This window comes from Labrus mixtus, chromosome 12, assembly GCF_963584025.1.
Source record: "Labrus mixtus chromosome 12, fLabMix1.1, whole genome shotgun sequence".
Taxonomy (NCBI): domain Eukaryota; kingdom Metazoa; phylum Chordata; class Actinopteri; order Labriformes; family Labridae; genus Labrus; species Labrus mixtus.
Genome location: NC_083623.1, coordinates 22,602,660 through 22,617,877, shown reverse-complemented (window position 1 = coordinate 22,617,877; position 15,218 = coordinate 22,602,660). Strand labels below are relative to the sequence as shown.

Genomic DNA, 15,218 nt, shown 5'->3' with positions numbered 1-15,218 from the left:
TGAAGTGTGCATGTCAACTGTGATCATCGTTATACAGAGTAAGATGTTTCTGCTTTGGTTTAAAAAAACAAACAAAAGAAAAACATGCTGATTTATTTTGCTATCGAGATATTTTGCTCCATTGGCAGGTAACAGCTCCTTTCCTTTGGATCTACATCGTATTGTCGTGTTTACTGTTTGCTTTCTGATGTAATACAAAATGTATGAACATGAATGTGGGGGTGATTGCAGAGAGCGTGACTGTGACTGTGCATGTGTGTGTGTGTGTTTCCCTGTCCATACAAAACAAAAACATGCAATGTGAGAACAGTGTTCATTTCAGACAACATGCCTCTGTTCGGAGTCTTCATACAAAATGTGTATAGAGAAAAACGTCAATAAAATAGTTTGCTATTTCTTTTTGTGGACTGTCGTGCAGAAGAAAAAAAAAAGGAAACATAAACATTTTAAATTCTCAGTGCTTTTTAATTTGTGTTTGACAATATATTTCCTCTTTTTTTTTTTTATTGCTATTACAAACTCGTTTACTCTCTAATGCTAGTACCATTACCATGACTCCACAGCTTCATGGGTAAAACCTTTTAACACTGGTTGTATATCAACACATGGGCAGGAAGGATATAGAAAGGTGGTTGAGTCGAAACCAAATGTAGCTTATTCTTGTGAGTTTATATTTCATCAAAGTGCCAAAAAAAAAAAAAACACATTTTCCCCCAAATAGTCTGCCCGGTACGAGGGCGGAACAAAATGTTTAAAAAAAAAAAAAAAAAAAAGAGAGAAAAAATATTGGTATAAAATACTCGTCAAAGCACACGACATCAAGTACATCATAACAACTGTGTCACCACTGGAAGAAAGGGTTGGAATAAGAAAAACAGCCGAGCAGCAGTCTACCAAAACAGTGGAGCTAGAGGAGCGATAATATGAACTTTGGATAGTGGAGGAGTATTGTAGGCTTAGCACATCACATAGTCAAAGTCCAGCAACAGACTACGTTTTCAGGATCAAGTTACAAAGATACAGAAAAAACTCCGTTTGAATTTTCTTTAGGAAAAGAAACAAAACAGTTTTGGAAGAAGAAAACACGTCGTGTAGTAAGAGAACAGTTGTTTTTTCCTTGATGGCTCTCAGGCCCTGGTTTTAATATCCTCTTTGTGATAAAAGTCTTACTCATTCATTCATCCACCACTCCGACTCTCACTCTCTCATTCTCTCTCTCTCTCGCTCTCTCTCTCTCTCTCTCGGTCGGTCACACAGCTGCTCAGTCAGGAAAGCGCTGGCAGGCTTTTTTCCAGCGGCAGGCGGTGCACCACTGATCCTTGCGCTCCACTCCGTACACCTTACGGCACTTTTTGGCCTCTCCACGACCTTTCCTGCAGATTTAAAGGCAAAAAAAAAAAATCACATGGATGGAAAGTCGAGGAAAGATGAAGGGGGAAAGGAAAGGGCACTGCGGCACGTGCTTGATGTACTAAATCTCGAAATAAGAAATAAGACTGAGGGAAAACAGACTGATAACAAATAAGGAGGTTGATTGAATCAGTTTCATCTCTTCTGGCCGAGCCGTTCGTGTGAAATGAATTTACAGAGAGCAACAAAGATGACGAGTTAATGAAACGCTGATGGAGAAAGAAGGTTGAAGGAAACTTTTGCACTTCAGACGCTCCACAAATGGAGGTCGGTGATTTCAGAGAAGAACCACAGTGGACTCCTTCTCTCAGACATGAATCACTTAAGAAGATACCTTTTATTAATCCTGTGAGGGGAAATTCATTTTTACACTCTGTTGTTGAACATGCTACACACACACAGGCTGAAATACACACACATGCACAAACTGGATCTATATGGACATGCACTAATGGAGAGATGTCTGAGTGGGGGAGCTGCCCACAGTGAGCACTCCTGAGCTGGTGGGGGGGTCCGGTGCGTTGCTCAATGGCACCTGGCAGTGCTCAGGAAGTGATCTGGCACCTCTCCAGCTACCAGACCAATTTGCAGACTTGGTTCACACCGGGACTTTAACCGGCGACCCTCCGATACCCAACCCAAGACCCTACAGACTGAGCTACTGCCACGCCAAAAAAATACAAAGGACTAAAGACAAACATACTCTAATCTCATAATCATGATCTTTGAGGAAGAAGAAGCAGTGCATTTAAACGTTAGTCCTTTGCACCTAAATCAATCTGCCTTCAGTGATTTGTGTGCTTCAGTACTTTCTTTAGATCCTGTCTGAGAGAAGGAGTCCACTGAATTATATTTTGACTGGAGAAAGAAAAGCTTGTCAGGCTAGAAAACAGAAAAAAACATTTTTCACTCAATGTCCAAAAAAACGTTTACGTTTCTGAAGGTTCAGTTTAAGCACAATAACACTTTACAAAGTGAAGAGCAGAAACTGTTTCACTCCCAAACTTACTGACAGATGATTTGATTACAGCTGAAGTCAAATCAATCACACAAAAGTAGTGATGATCTTTTGATATCTAAATGTTTGTCAGAAATCTATTTATATGTGGAAACCATAATTATGTATGTTCTAATAGAAATAATAATGAAAGATTAATGACTAATGAAGGTAATACCCCCCACATTCAACTGGGAAACAAGCTCATTCAAGTGTCTCTACCAAAGTTTCTTTAGATAAAACAAGAATATTATCAAATATAAATAGAATCATTGGTGCTACGATGCAACACAGCTACAATGGCAGCTTTTATAATAATGAACTGTTTTAAACTTTAAGACCAAATATCTAAAAGGCTACAAACATATCCTCAGGTTTACTTCATGTTCACTGCTAATCAGCTAACGTTAGCGTCCTAACATTACCGATAACACTAAGCATGTTAGCATTTAGCTCGAAGCAGCTAGCCATGCTGTAGACTCTGTGCCATGTCAACAGCAGGTCAGTGATGGTAAATGTCAGATGGTGAATGGAAACAGACACAGACAGGTGATGCCTCACCTGAAGGAGCAGTGATTGCGGGAGGGCGACACACTTATAGGCTGCAGCCTGTTCTGTTGGAGCCACTGTTCCCCGACACTGACTGACCGGCAGCGAGGTTTAATCATCTGCAGAGACATCAAACCACAAAGCACAGGTTAAGACCACTCTACCATGTAGAATACATAATGAGAGTTGTTTGACACTCGTTCACATGTTTACTTCACAGGATTCTATATTTGGTAATGTTGCATTGATACTGTACTCCTTAAAGAAGAAGATTTGGACCCATAGGTGTAGGATGTCTGGGTGCTGCAGATTAGAACCCCATGCAAACAATTAAATCTGAATTTATAACAACGTTTGAATTTATGTTCACCAGTTTTTGTGAGATACAAAGATATATTACACCTATATGTGCAACTTCTTCTTCTACTACAGTGCTGTGTAACTAGTTAATAATACAGCCAGCAGCAGACTGGAGCTTATCCATCGTTGCAAACACATTTTGGCATGATTTACAAAAAAGGATTGACAGACTTTTCTGCACATTAAATCTTTGTGAATAAGACAAAAAGATGCTGTCTCATTCAATAAACACAAGAAAGGGTTAAATGCTCCTCTAACTGCCCTGCAGGACTAACAGCATCTGTGCACCGTTGTAGTTTTTGCATATTGCAAATGAGCCATTAAACAGTCATTTGGGGAAAAATGACCCCCACGCTCATTGCAAAAACTGTCTAATCCACAAAGTACAGCATTAACAGACAGGCACAGCTAGTGGAAAAACTACTGTAAGCAGAGACCAGGTGGTGATTGTGCTGCAGTATGTATTAAAGAGGACATATTATCCCCCTTTTCCACCGTTTCAAACAGTCCCCTGTGGTCTAAATGAAACATCTGTGCTGTGATTTGGTCAAAATATAACATGAATCAAGCACCAGAGGAGGTTTGTGACCCTGTATAAACCAGCTCTCTCAGAACGCTCTGTTTTGGTGTGTGTGTCTCTTTAAATGTAATGACCCCCCCTGAGTTTTCACTGTAGACATTACTCCTCTGTAGCGAGAGAAAAAATGGCGGACCTGTGCAAAAGTTTTGTTCTAGGCTGAGGGTGGAGTCCATGGGTGGAGATACCAGGAGGGGAGGGTATTTTTTTAACCAGAATCCCACTGTGACATCACAAGTTGAGAAAATTTGAAACAGAGCATATTTCTCTGTGTTTTAAGACTTATACAGACCACAAACAAAGGACTGGATGGATTTATTTCACATTTTGTGGGTCAGTAGACACTCAGGTTACCCAAATATATGTTCAAAAACACTGTAGAAGAGGATTTTTCATATTATATGTCCCCCTTTAAGGTTTTCACATACTAACTTTTCCAGTGATCATGACATATCATATTCCCCCTCTTCTCTGGATGACCTTAATAATAATTGTTGATTTAAAAAAAAAAGTCTTATGGACTCCTGAAGGTGCTGACACACATGAGAATACAACAGAAGAAGACCTACCGGAGTGTTACTGTGGCCGGAGACGGAGGCAGAAGGAGTCCAAACCTGGCAGCCGGGGGGGTTCTTGGAGGCCACAGAAACCTGGACGGGGCTACAGGCCTTCAAAGAGAGCGAGAGCAATGAGAAATCAGTCAATTCATCACATGTACAGGACGGATGACAACATTTTGCTCATGAGGAAGTTTTAGTCATTTAGGGGAAGCAGGACCAGCCCATTATCACAAAGATAATACGACATGTTAGCTAACTCATGAAAAATGTACACATCAACTCTGCTCGATGCTTCGCTATTTCACAAGCTAATTACAAGCTTTGCTGGTCTACTGCAGGCGTCCACATGTAAGTTTGGTCTCGGGTCAACATTTTTACAAGCAACTAGATGGCGGGCCAGAACATAACGCAAGGTTACTTTATGAGGTTGATTAATGAAAAGAATGCAACCGACATATGGTATCCACTCAATCTGCGCCTTTAGAGGAGGGACGTATGGACAGAGGACCTCTCTCTCCCTCTCTCTCTCTCTCTCTGAAGCTGACGACATGCTGCTCTCTCTTGGTTTCACTGCGTCTTGATAACAAGCCTCCCCACAAGAGGCTCACCTGTTGTGATAACGGGGTGGCGAGGGAAACTTTCTCTCGTTGTGTTACACAGCGCCCCCGACGTCTCAGTAAAAGAAAAACATTAAAAAGCTGTTAACAGGGGTGCTGGTGGCGCAGTGGTTAGTGCGCACAGCCCATGTATGGAGGCTATGGTCTTCCAAGCGGATGGCCCAAGTTCAAATCCCACCTGTGGCTCCTGTCCCGCATGTCACCCTTTCCATCTCTATCCACTATCCTATCTCTCCATTAAAGGCACAAAAAGCCCAAAAATTAAAATCTTTACAAAAAATAGAAACGCTGTTTGCAAATCAGAGTGCATGAAACCCCAATCAGTGGGGACGGCTTTATAACCGTGTTTATGGATTTGTGTCTAAAATCCGTGAACACAGTTTACAAATGAGTGCGCTCAGTGAGGTCTGGACGTTGTGCAGAGTATCAGTGCTCTCTCTCTCTCTCTTTCAGCACCAGACGCTGCTCACACACTGTTCAGTGGAGTGAATGTTTGTGTCTGTCCCTGATGGTCAGGGCATTGTTGTTGTTGAGTAAAATGATAAAATAAATAAAAGTCATAATTATCATCACTTGCCGTCCGGATATTATTGCTTGCCGGCCGCTGCTATACCGTATCTGCTGTGCGGGATGTGTGAGTTTATTTCAAATGGATTTTGACGTTTGAACCTAAACTGTTAAGTTTCATGCCACAAATTGTGAGCAATTAAGGGAATAAACTGGAACACTGTGCAGACTGTGTGATGGCGGGTTTGTGTACAGGGAGTTCCAACTGCTGCACAACTAAGAGAAATCACGTTGCTTTGTTGCCCTTTCAAAGGCTGGTGAGAGTCTAGACTCATTTAGTGTGTGAGCAAGTCGACAACTTACTCTCTCACTGTCACAAAGCATCTATTTACAGGCTCAGTGGTTCAGGGCAAACGCAGGTCAGGGGGAAATGTACTGCTTTGTGACGCATAAACAAAGAGGAGCTGGGAGTATGAAGGAGCTCTGAAAACAACAACAAATACATAAAAAACATAAAGCATGTAAACAGGACACAGCAGAGAAACTATGTTAAAATGAAGATCATGTTCTTTGGGATGTGAGGTCGAGAGGGGACACATTGAGGCCGTTTCTAATCCTTTCCTTTTTGATATTCTAAATTCAGGGAAAGGATGATTCTGTGACGTTTGGAAGTAAAAATGGAAAGTCCTGCATTCACGTTCTGAAACCTATGTCTGATATTTAATTATTCATTCTAACCAGGGCTGGCTGTCTCCTTCCATTGCTCTACAACAACATCAGGCCCCGCGGCACGCTCTGCTTTCAGAGGGACACTCGATTTCTTGGACGTAAACAACTTCAGAAATGAAGGATTATATACATTAAAAAGCTGCTTACCACTCTATTACTGGTTCAAGTCAACATGACCTAAACCATCTCAGATACAGGATAGAGTGTCAGCCTGAAAACAGCACTCTGATAATAACTACACAAACACAAATCTTCATTCACACTGGGACTCATTAGACTGTCTCAGTAAAGCTTTTATAGCTGTCTTCAGCACATTTACACCCATACAGGCTGCTGGAATCCTTTCACCTGGTCTGTTGTATAGAACAGAACATGTTAAAAAGTAAATGGACTTGAGCTTGTGTCGCTCTTTTCTAGCCTTCTGACTACTCAAAGCACTTTTACACCTCAGGTCACACCTACACATTCACACACTGATGGTAGAGGCTGATATGTAAAGTGTCCATCAGTATTAACTCATCCATCCATCCATCCATTTTCTTCCGCTTATCTAAGATCAGGTCGCAGCTGCAACAGTCAAAGTAAGTCTTCCAGCTCCTCCTGGAGGGATTCCGAGTAGTTCCCAGGCCAGACTGGATATATAATCCCTCCAGAGCTTCCTGGGTCTATCCCAGGGTCTCATCCCAGTTGGGTGTGCACGGAACAAAAAAACCTCAAAAGGGAGCCAACCAGATGCCTGAAACACCTCAACTGGCTCCTTTCCATGCAAAGAAGTAGCGGCTCTACTCCGAGTTTCTCACCCAATCTGTAAGGCTGAGTGCAGCAACCCTCTGGAGGAAACTCATGTCAGCCGCTTGTTTCCCCGTTCTTATTTTTTCGGTCACTACCCGTGACCAAACGTGAGGGTTGTAACGAAAAGATCGACCGGTAAATCGAGAGCTTTGCTTTCAGATTCAGCTCCCTATTACACCACATCGGTCCGGTACGACGCCCTGCATCACTGCCACTGATGAACCAATCCACCTGCAGATCTCACCGTCCATAAGGAGCCGGGGATCGAACCCGACCTTCTGGTTGAGAAGATAAAAACGTATCAACTCGGTGTGGTCTGGAAGTTACCTATGTCATACGATTGGCATAAGGCAACAAAAGGTGTTTTAACATTTGAAAAATGAAAAAGTATCACCTGGAAAAATGCTCAAAATTAAATAAACAAGCCGACGATTTGTACAAGAAGTGTGAGATTTTATGCAAATGTTTTCTTTGCTTTCTTGCTGGGAGATAACCGAGAGGATCAAGCATATTGTCATATCTGAAGAATCAAAGGAAGCTACAACAAACAGCCGGTAAGCTTAGCAAACTGTACAGACTTGAAAGAGAGAGACTAAAAAGGAAACAAAAGGCCAAAACTTCTGAGAGACTGAGTGAAGGATGCTCCACCCACCTGATAGAGATGTTCCGAGTGGATCTGCCAGAAGCTGCTGGGGGCCGACTGGCTGAGCGTACTGGACTGGCTTTGGCCGGGCCCGGAGCTGGAGTTGGACCTGGGCCTGTAGGCTGGAGAGATCTGGGGCTCTGAGGCAGAGGGGGAGCCGCAGGAGGCCCAGCTGAGATGAGAGGACGACGCCTGGACCAGAGCCGGCTGGAGGGGCACCGGAGTGGAGCCGGTGTCCACAGTCTCACAGGAGATCTTAGTGAAGTAAAAGTCCTCTTCCCTCTGGGACTGATCCGACCCACTGCTGTCCATGTGGGAGAAGTGTGTACAGATGTTTGTTTGTGTTTGGCAGACCAGACGATACCAAAATGAAGGAGAAGAGAAATACACAGTGAGTCATCTGTTTGGACCGTCAGTGAATGCAGCACTCACTGTGGCCCAGATATCATTCTGACAAATGTTTCAGCACGTTCTGCAACTAAGTCAGAGCTCTACTACAATCTGAACATTGTATTTTATCTTGTTTTTTTAATGTTGTTGTTGCAGCTCAGAAATGTCGGACTTTCACTACACTTCAGTCGTCCTCGGAGGAGAGTCAGAAGCCAAAGACGTAGAATACCCTCCTGATAAAACTCTGGAATACACACCTTTGTAATATCAAATACAAATTCAACTAATTACTTCATGTTTAAGAAATGACACACCAAAGGAACCTTGTTATTAAAACCACAAACAAGCTAAAGTAACAAGTTATCAACCCTGAAGATCTTTTTGGCTCCAGCTGAAATGTCCATATTAAGGAATTGGATGCAGAAGTAGTTAGAGTTGGTTTGAGAGCTAATGCTATGCTAAATAAACAAAATATTTTGAATTCAGAAATAATGTCACCCTTACAAGAAGCCTTCCTGCGTGGCTGTGAGAAGAGATCAGGAAGAAACAGGGCTCACACTTTGAAAAACACTTTTTTTGGTCAGAGCTTTAAGTATAAAAATTACTATGAAATATCAGAAATCAGTGTTTTATAATAAGAACTCAATCCTCCTTTCTTTTCTACGTAATGGTGATATTTTTATTTGAAGATATTATCAGGGAGATGGTGTTGGAGTTGGTCAAATGAACTCTTAGTTTCAGGTTCAGTCCTCGCCGCATTGACCCCGAGTTGAGTCCCGCTCTCTGCATTTAGGGTTCATGTGATCCTCACTCACTCTCTTTTCCATCATACCTCCTGATCTGTTTTCACAATCATGAAGGCCAAATAAATGAAAGGACCAATATGTAACTCTGACACCTGGTGTTTAAAAATGGGTACTGCGGTCCAAGTTCAAAACATTGGAGCGAGCTGTCTCCCTCCAGGACACATAGCAGGTTTCCATAATATCTGATGATGTAGTGAGGTCATTTTATCATTCCATAGATATCTTACAGACTGCTCCTTTAAGAGAGGTTTTACTGGGCGGGGCATTCCCTTTTTGAAAAAAGTGAAACTTTTCAGCCCCCTCCCCACTTAACTAAATTGGTACAATCTTTCAGTTAGGTATCTGTACCTAAACTCTGATATTACAGAAACAGAAGGATTGGAACATTTCAAACAATAAGGCAACTGATTGTGAAGATACATCCAGATTATTAGAACTCACCCCAGATGCAGCACACGGATGTGTCTTTTAATCCCAACTGAAGACGTAAGCACCTTGCCACAACTGGGCCACAGACATTTGTAAACACCTCTGAACGAGCTCTGTGAGAGAGGGAGTGTAGCACAGGTGAAGTAAACAGGAGAGAGGAGGCAATACAGAGACAGAGGAAACAGTGTGGTGCTGACGTCTCAGCAGCAAAACATGTTAGTTATTCACCTTTATTTTTTTGGCATTAAGCTCCTCCCCTTGCTCCAGCTCCATATGCAGGCCCTCATCGGGGCTGCTGTCCATCTCAGTGACGGATGGTGAAGGGGCGGGACTCCCGTTGCCGTGGTCCCAGCTCCAGTAGCCACTGCTTCCGCTGTCAGACAGCTCGCCGCCCCCACACTCCATGTCCACTGATGACGAGGAGCCAACTGAAAAACAGAGATTCAGAGTTAGGTTTAAAAAAGAACCTCCAGGTTTTTTGTTAACCTACAATACGATTGTTTTTCTTTTAATACAGGAAAGATGTAAATACTGAAAATATGTCAGCTATTATTCTGCAGTGGGTCAAGTCAGTTTGTGATCCTCAGACAAAATCACTGTAATAATGCATTCTCTCAAAGAGGGGGCATCCGCACTTCAGCTGACGGACATTGCAGGCCAGGGACAGAAAATCACAGCATGAGGGAAAACTTTTGAGCACATGATCCGTTCAGCTATTTGAATACGGTGCCAACACGCTGACGTTTCCTCAGTCAACAGAGAACGTATGTATGACTTCAAAACCGCTCTGTATTGAAAACGCTGCACCGATGACAATCCTTGAGGGACGCTGCCATTCACACGTCGTTCTCTGTTGACTCTGAGGAAGACTCCTGCTGTGTTACAGCGTCAGTCTGTTTGCACTGTATTCAAAGTGCTGAATTGGCCGTGTGCTCACAAGTTTTCCTCCATGCAGGTAATATTCTCTGTTGAGAACTTGACACTGCTCTCTTCTTTCTTTGCCTACCCTGCAGAGAACAGCAGGTAACACACACACAGTTGGAAAAGATGTGAAATGTGTGTGTGTGTGTGTGTGTGTGTGTGTGTGTGTGTGTTACCTGTTTCTGGATATTTTATATTTGACTTTGCCAGAATAGAAAATGTGAAAGTAAACTTTAGTTTACTCCTGCAAACTTTGAATAGGCTACAGCCCAAAGTAAAGCAAGTGGAACCTACTACATCAGTCTTTTCATTTTCTTTATTGAGGCCTGAGCCACAAACATGCAGACGCCCTGATTGTTTTTACTAGAACAACTTTGGGTGGACAGACACGGGTTCAGCTCAGCTAGGAGAGAGACATCAACCTGCAGCGCCGTGCACTGATAGGACGATGTAGGTGAAGGGTTACCAGAGCAGCAGCATCCTCACTATCTGCCTTACAGTCTTTTTTTCATCTCTCTGTCTAAAGAACACACACATTTATACGTGTGTGTGCAGCTATTTCTTAGCCAAAATGAGCACCAAGCCAATGTTGATAATGTGCAGGCATATGACTTCCCTGTTAAAGAAAGAAAAAATAAATGGCCTTGGTTTGAACCCAACCCTTTGCTGCATGTCATCTTTCCTTCTCTTTCCTCTCCTTTCATCATTTCCTGTCTTCAGCGTCATCCAAAAACGGCACAAAAAAAACCCCTTAAAATAAAAAAAACAACTTTGGTGCTGAGATGAAAAGCATTTTGAGGCTCTAAGGACACTCCTCAGTCGTCAGGCTGTGTGCCGGTGAGTTGAAACAAACCTGTCACAGGGTCTGTTTGTGGAGGACTCTGGACCACCGGGTTGCAGGAAAGACTGGTCAGAACCATGGCCGCCATGATCTCATCCATCTCCACCGACTCCGGGCTGCGGAAACTGGAGATCGCATCAACAAATATCATATAAGACTGTAAACGATGTCCATCGCCCCTCCTCCCCCAACGCATACCACTGTTATCCATCTCTCACCTGTATGGCGCCTCCCTAGCAGATGACACGTTGCCGAGGTGCACTGTGGATCCTGTAGTTTTGAAGGGTGCCGCCTTGCTGCTCCAGCCATGCTCCATCCCTCCCTGCTTCACTGACGTCTTGTTCTTTTGTTGCCCTCTCTCCCGAAATGCTTTGTCGGTCTGCACACAGCTCTGTGTTTTCAAAGATGGCAACAGGTGGTGTGTTTTTTTTAATGTTTTTGTCTTGACTTCAAACAGTGGGTGCTCTCAGTCAGTACATTGAAACAGGCGATGTTTGTCCTCCCGTACAAAATGCACAAAACAGAACTGGATTTAAAAAGTCAACAACATTTTGTGGTGAAATTTGGCAGCTAAATGTGTTCACAAATAAAATAAAAACCTGGATGCATAGAGTGATTGATTAAATGAGAAGTGAGGGATGATTATCAAAATAAAATATGATGTCTGACATGTTTAAATAACACGTGTTCTCTCAGTTAAGATGAAAAAGGGGGGCCCTGCCTTCTTTCTACTCACCAGGTTCTGTTGTCTTTCACACTCGCTGCTCTTATGCATCGCTGTGGAGACGCAGACCTGCTGTCCCGACGGGCAGACTGGCAGCCCGCCTGCCTCCGCTGCATCTCCGTCCTCAGGTGCTATAGCTGCCATGGTGCTGTTGCACACAGTGGGGGGGCCTGGGGGGGAGGGTGGGGGGGGGGGGACTCAGCACAGTGTCACTCCTGCATGTACACAAGACAACAGAGTCAACATGAGATTTGAAGCAAACTAATGTCTCTACAGAAATACAAATATTCCTCCAACTACTTCAACAAAAAAAAAAAAGGGTGCAAAGGACCAGCAGCACTGGGTGTCATAATGCAAGATGATTGCAATAGTCATTATATGCTGATGTGTGGTCTCTCATACGGGTCCAGCTTCAAAACACTGAATCCCACATTCACAATTCTGGAAATCGATGTCTTACATTTGAACCTCCCTCTCACCTAAATGTCCACTCTACACATTTCTTATTTCACTAAAGCTCGAGCTAAACACTCGCCTGACATCATCAGTTACCTCTCCTGATGAGCAAGCTCAACTTCAAGTGTTAACTCAATATATTTGACCTTTAAACTGCAAGTGAAATCCATTTTTATACACCAAGAACTTAACTACCACAATAAAAAAAAAAAAGATAGGCCTGTGACATTAAGCTTGGCAACAATTATAAGTATTATTGTCTTTCTGAAACATGAACACATTGATCACACAGAAGGCAGATCCAGTCCTGATTGTTTTAATGTTGGAAAACCCTCATTCACTTTAATCCATCTCGCTTTCCTCTGCCTGTCTGTGCAGAGAAAACACAACAACAGGGTGTTTAAAAATGATGTCAGGAATCTGAAGCGAACACAGGCTGGTTTGAATCTCCATCGTTTTCCAGTTAAAGCTTTGTCGTCTATTCAGTACGTGACAGAAACCGCGTCCCGCACACATAATCTGACGTTTCGGTGTATTCACTGTGTGGCCCGTCGACCAAAACAGATAAAATGGGGGCAATGACGCATTCAGGGCACGTAGGAATTACGAATATTCAATACAAGAGCGCAATAAGTGAACCTAATATTAATGTTTCTTGCTTGGTATGAAGTATTATGGAGAAAATAAGAAGTCCAGCTCATTCATGTCAAGGACTGAGAAAGTTTCACTGAACGACACCCCACCCCTCCCCTCCCCCATTTGATGCCCCAGGCCCCCCCATTTGAAAGGATATTTGTGTTTAGATAGGCTATTTAATAAAGCGTATCAAAACACATGACACAAGATGTATTTTTGGTATTGAAATGGTTATTAACAGCAATATTAAAACATATATATTATGGTTAAGATTATAATAATATATTTTTATAAGCATTACTTATAATTATTATATAGTAATAGTAATAAGCTACAAAATACAGACGTGAATTATCAATAAAGTTGTGTCCATAATACAGTTGAATAAGCTTCATATTGTACTCTATGTCTTCCAGTATAGGTCTCATAAAATGAGTATAATGATTAAATATACCCGTAGTTTATTCGCAAAACTTTTCTGACCGGGTTTTAAAGTCCTATTTTTATAAAGACGAAGAGGTCTGATGTGTCTACCATCTCCTCAATTTGTTCATCACTTCAAACACTGTTCTAAACAGGACTTTAGCGTGGAAGTTCAACTTTCCGATTCTTTCTAGAGCACTCAAACTCAGCATAAAGCCTGATTTCCCCTACCGCTCCCACCAATGAGCTTCCAGCTTCAGTAGTAAACAAGTGCCAAACTGTGGGCGGGGTGCCTCAGCTGATTGGCTGGGCTCAGGTTTTCAGGCACACACCCCCCACTCAGACAACGTGTTCAGGCACGAGTTTCGCCGGGAGGGTTGGAGCTGGTCTGGGGTCTATCGCAGGAAAAAAAGACGTACTTTGAACGCAAAGATTAAATGCACTTTTTAAATGTCAAAATCCAGCGTGTGGCACATTATGCAAAGATCGTCTATAAGATGAATGCAATACATGCGCGACCAGTGTTGCTAAAAATGAACACAATAATAACGATGAAACAACGATGTGTTGTAGTGCTGTAGCGGTTTAAATCCAACTTCTATTTATAGACACAAATGAGAATTCAAACACGGTTACAATAATGCATTAAATCCGTACGAGTCCTCCAACGTATGCTACTGCTAACGTGGTGCAAATACAACAAGAAGATGGATCATAAAGACACTTTTCCGAACAAATTATCAAAGCCCATGGCGGTGTTTTTGGTTAATAACCGAGTAAAAATCCTAGTTTCCCATCCTTCTACTACATCACTGATCTGCAACCGGCAACGCAGATTGAGATCAGGAACTACCCCCTCCCTCCCTCCCTCCTTCCCCCCCAGCTCAACCCACTAAAAGGAAACAGTATATTTACTTTGCTCGCTGCAACACAGAAAACCTACTCGATGAGACTAAAAGAGCGTATCTTGGTGGACTTACTCGGTCGGTGGAGACCTCTGTCCTGTCCGTCCCGTCAGAGCTGCTGCAGCAGCGGGTCGTCGGTGTCTGGCTGTCCCGCCGCTAGCCGGCTCTTCAGTCTGCCGGGGGAAAGAGGGGGTTGGTCGGTCGGATACGCGCCTACGTGTGTCTGCTTGGTGAGCCAATGCAGGCGGTGACAGCTGGACAGAGCGCAGAGACATCAACCTGCAGCGCCGAGCACTAAAAGGATGATGTAGGTGAAGGGTTACCAGAGCAGCAGCATCCTCACTGCTTCCAGTTCTTCTTCTTTTTTTATCTCTCTGTCTCAAGAATACACACATTTGTGTACGTGTGTGTGTGTGTGTGTGTGTGTGTGTGTGTGTGTGTGTGCAGCTGTTTCTTAGCCAAAATAAACACAAAGACAATATTGATGGTGTGTAGGCAAATGACTTCCCTTTCAAATAAAGAAAACATAGATTATTATCATAAATTACATGACATTAAAAAGGCAGATTCTTGACTAAAAAATGCTTTATTTTATTCCGATGCTGCACTGATTTATGCACATAATATATAACATCAAATGTAAAATACCATGTTAGGCTATATGTCAAACATATCTTTTTACTAACGTGCAGATAGAAAATCATATAATAGTATTGACCTTTTAAAAAAAAAATTGGCTTGAAGTTGCAGATTTAGTGACCATTACCCCTCAGGCATCATTAACAGATTTCATTAAAAAGCTCAAAATGAATAAAACCACAGTCACCAAGGCATACTGCATATCAACCCTCTGCATCGCAGGATACATTGCCTGCATAGAGACCAAACAAGACCTCCCTGTGTGTGTTGCAGACCCTGTTCCTGTGTGTGTTTCTGTGTGTGTTTG

General features: G+C 42.7%; 1 protein-coding gene across 4 annotated transcripts; it reads right to left on the bottom strand.

Annotated features, from left to right (window-relative positions):
• Positions 1-444: 444 nt before the first annotated feature.
• znf395b (zinc finger protein 395b) lies at positions 445-14,553 on the bottom strand. Of its 4 annotated transcripts, XM_061052598.1 has the most exons (11): positions 14,348-14,551; positions 12,650-12,678; positions 11,865-12,067; positions 11,347-11,519; positions 11,141-11,253; positions 9,595-9,794; positions 9,379-9,479; positions 7,751-8,045; positions 4,463-4,561; positions 2,969-3,075; positions 445-1,373 (listed from the first exon to the last, which is right to left on the bottom strand). In XM_061052598.1, the coding sequence occupies exons 3-11, from the start codon at positions 11,994-11,996 to the stop codon at positions 1,262-1,264; spliced, it is 1,332 nt and encodes a 443-aa protein (XP_060908581.1). In that variant the 5' UTR covers positions 11,997-12,067; positions 12,650-12,678; positions 14,348-14,551; the 3' UTR covers positions 445-1,261. The 4 variants fall into 4 exon arrangements, with proteins under 4 accessions (XP_060908581.1, XP_060908582.1, XP_060908579.1 ...); XM_061052599.1 differs by lacking the exon at positions 12,650-12,678 and having other exon boundaries at positions 7,751-8,042; positions 14,348-14,553; XM_061052596.1 differs by lacking the exon at positions 12,650-12,678 and having other exon boundaries at positions 14,348-14,550.
• Between the last annotated feature and the right edge of the window lie 665 nt (positions 14,554-15,218).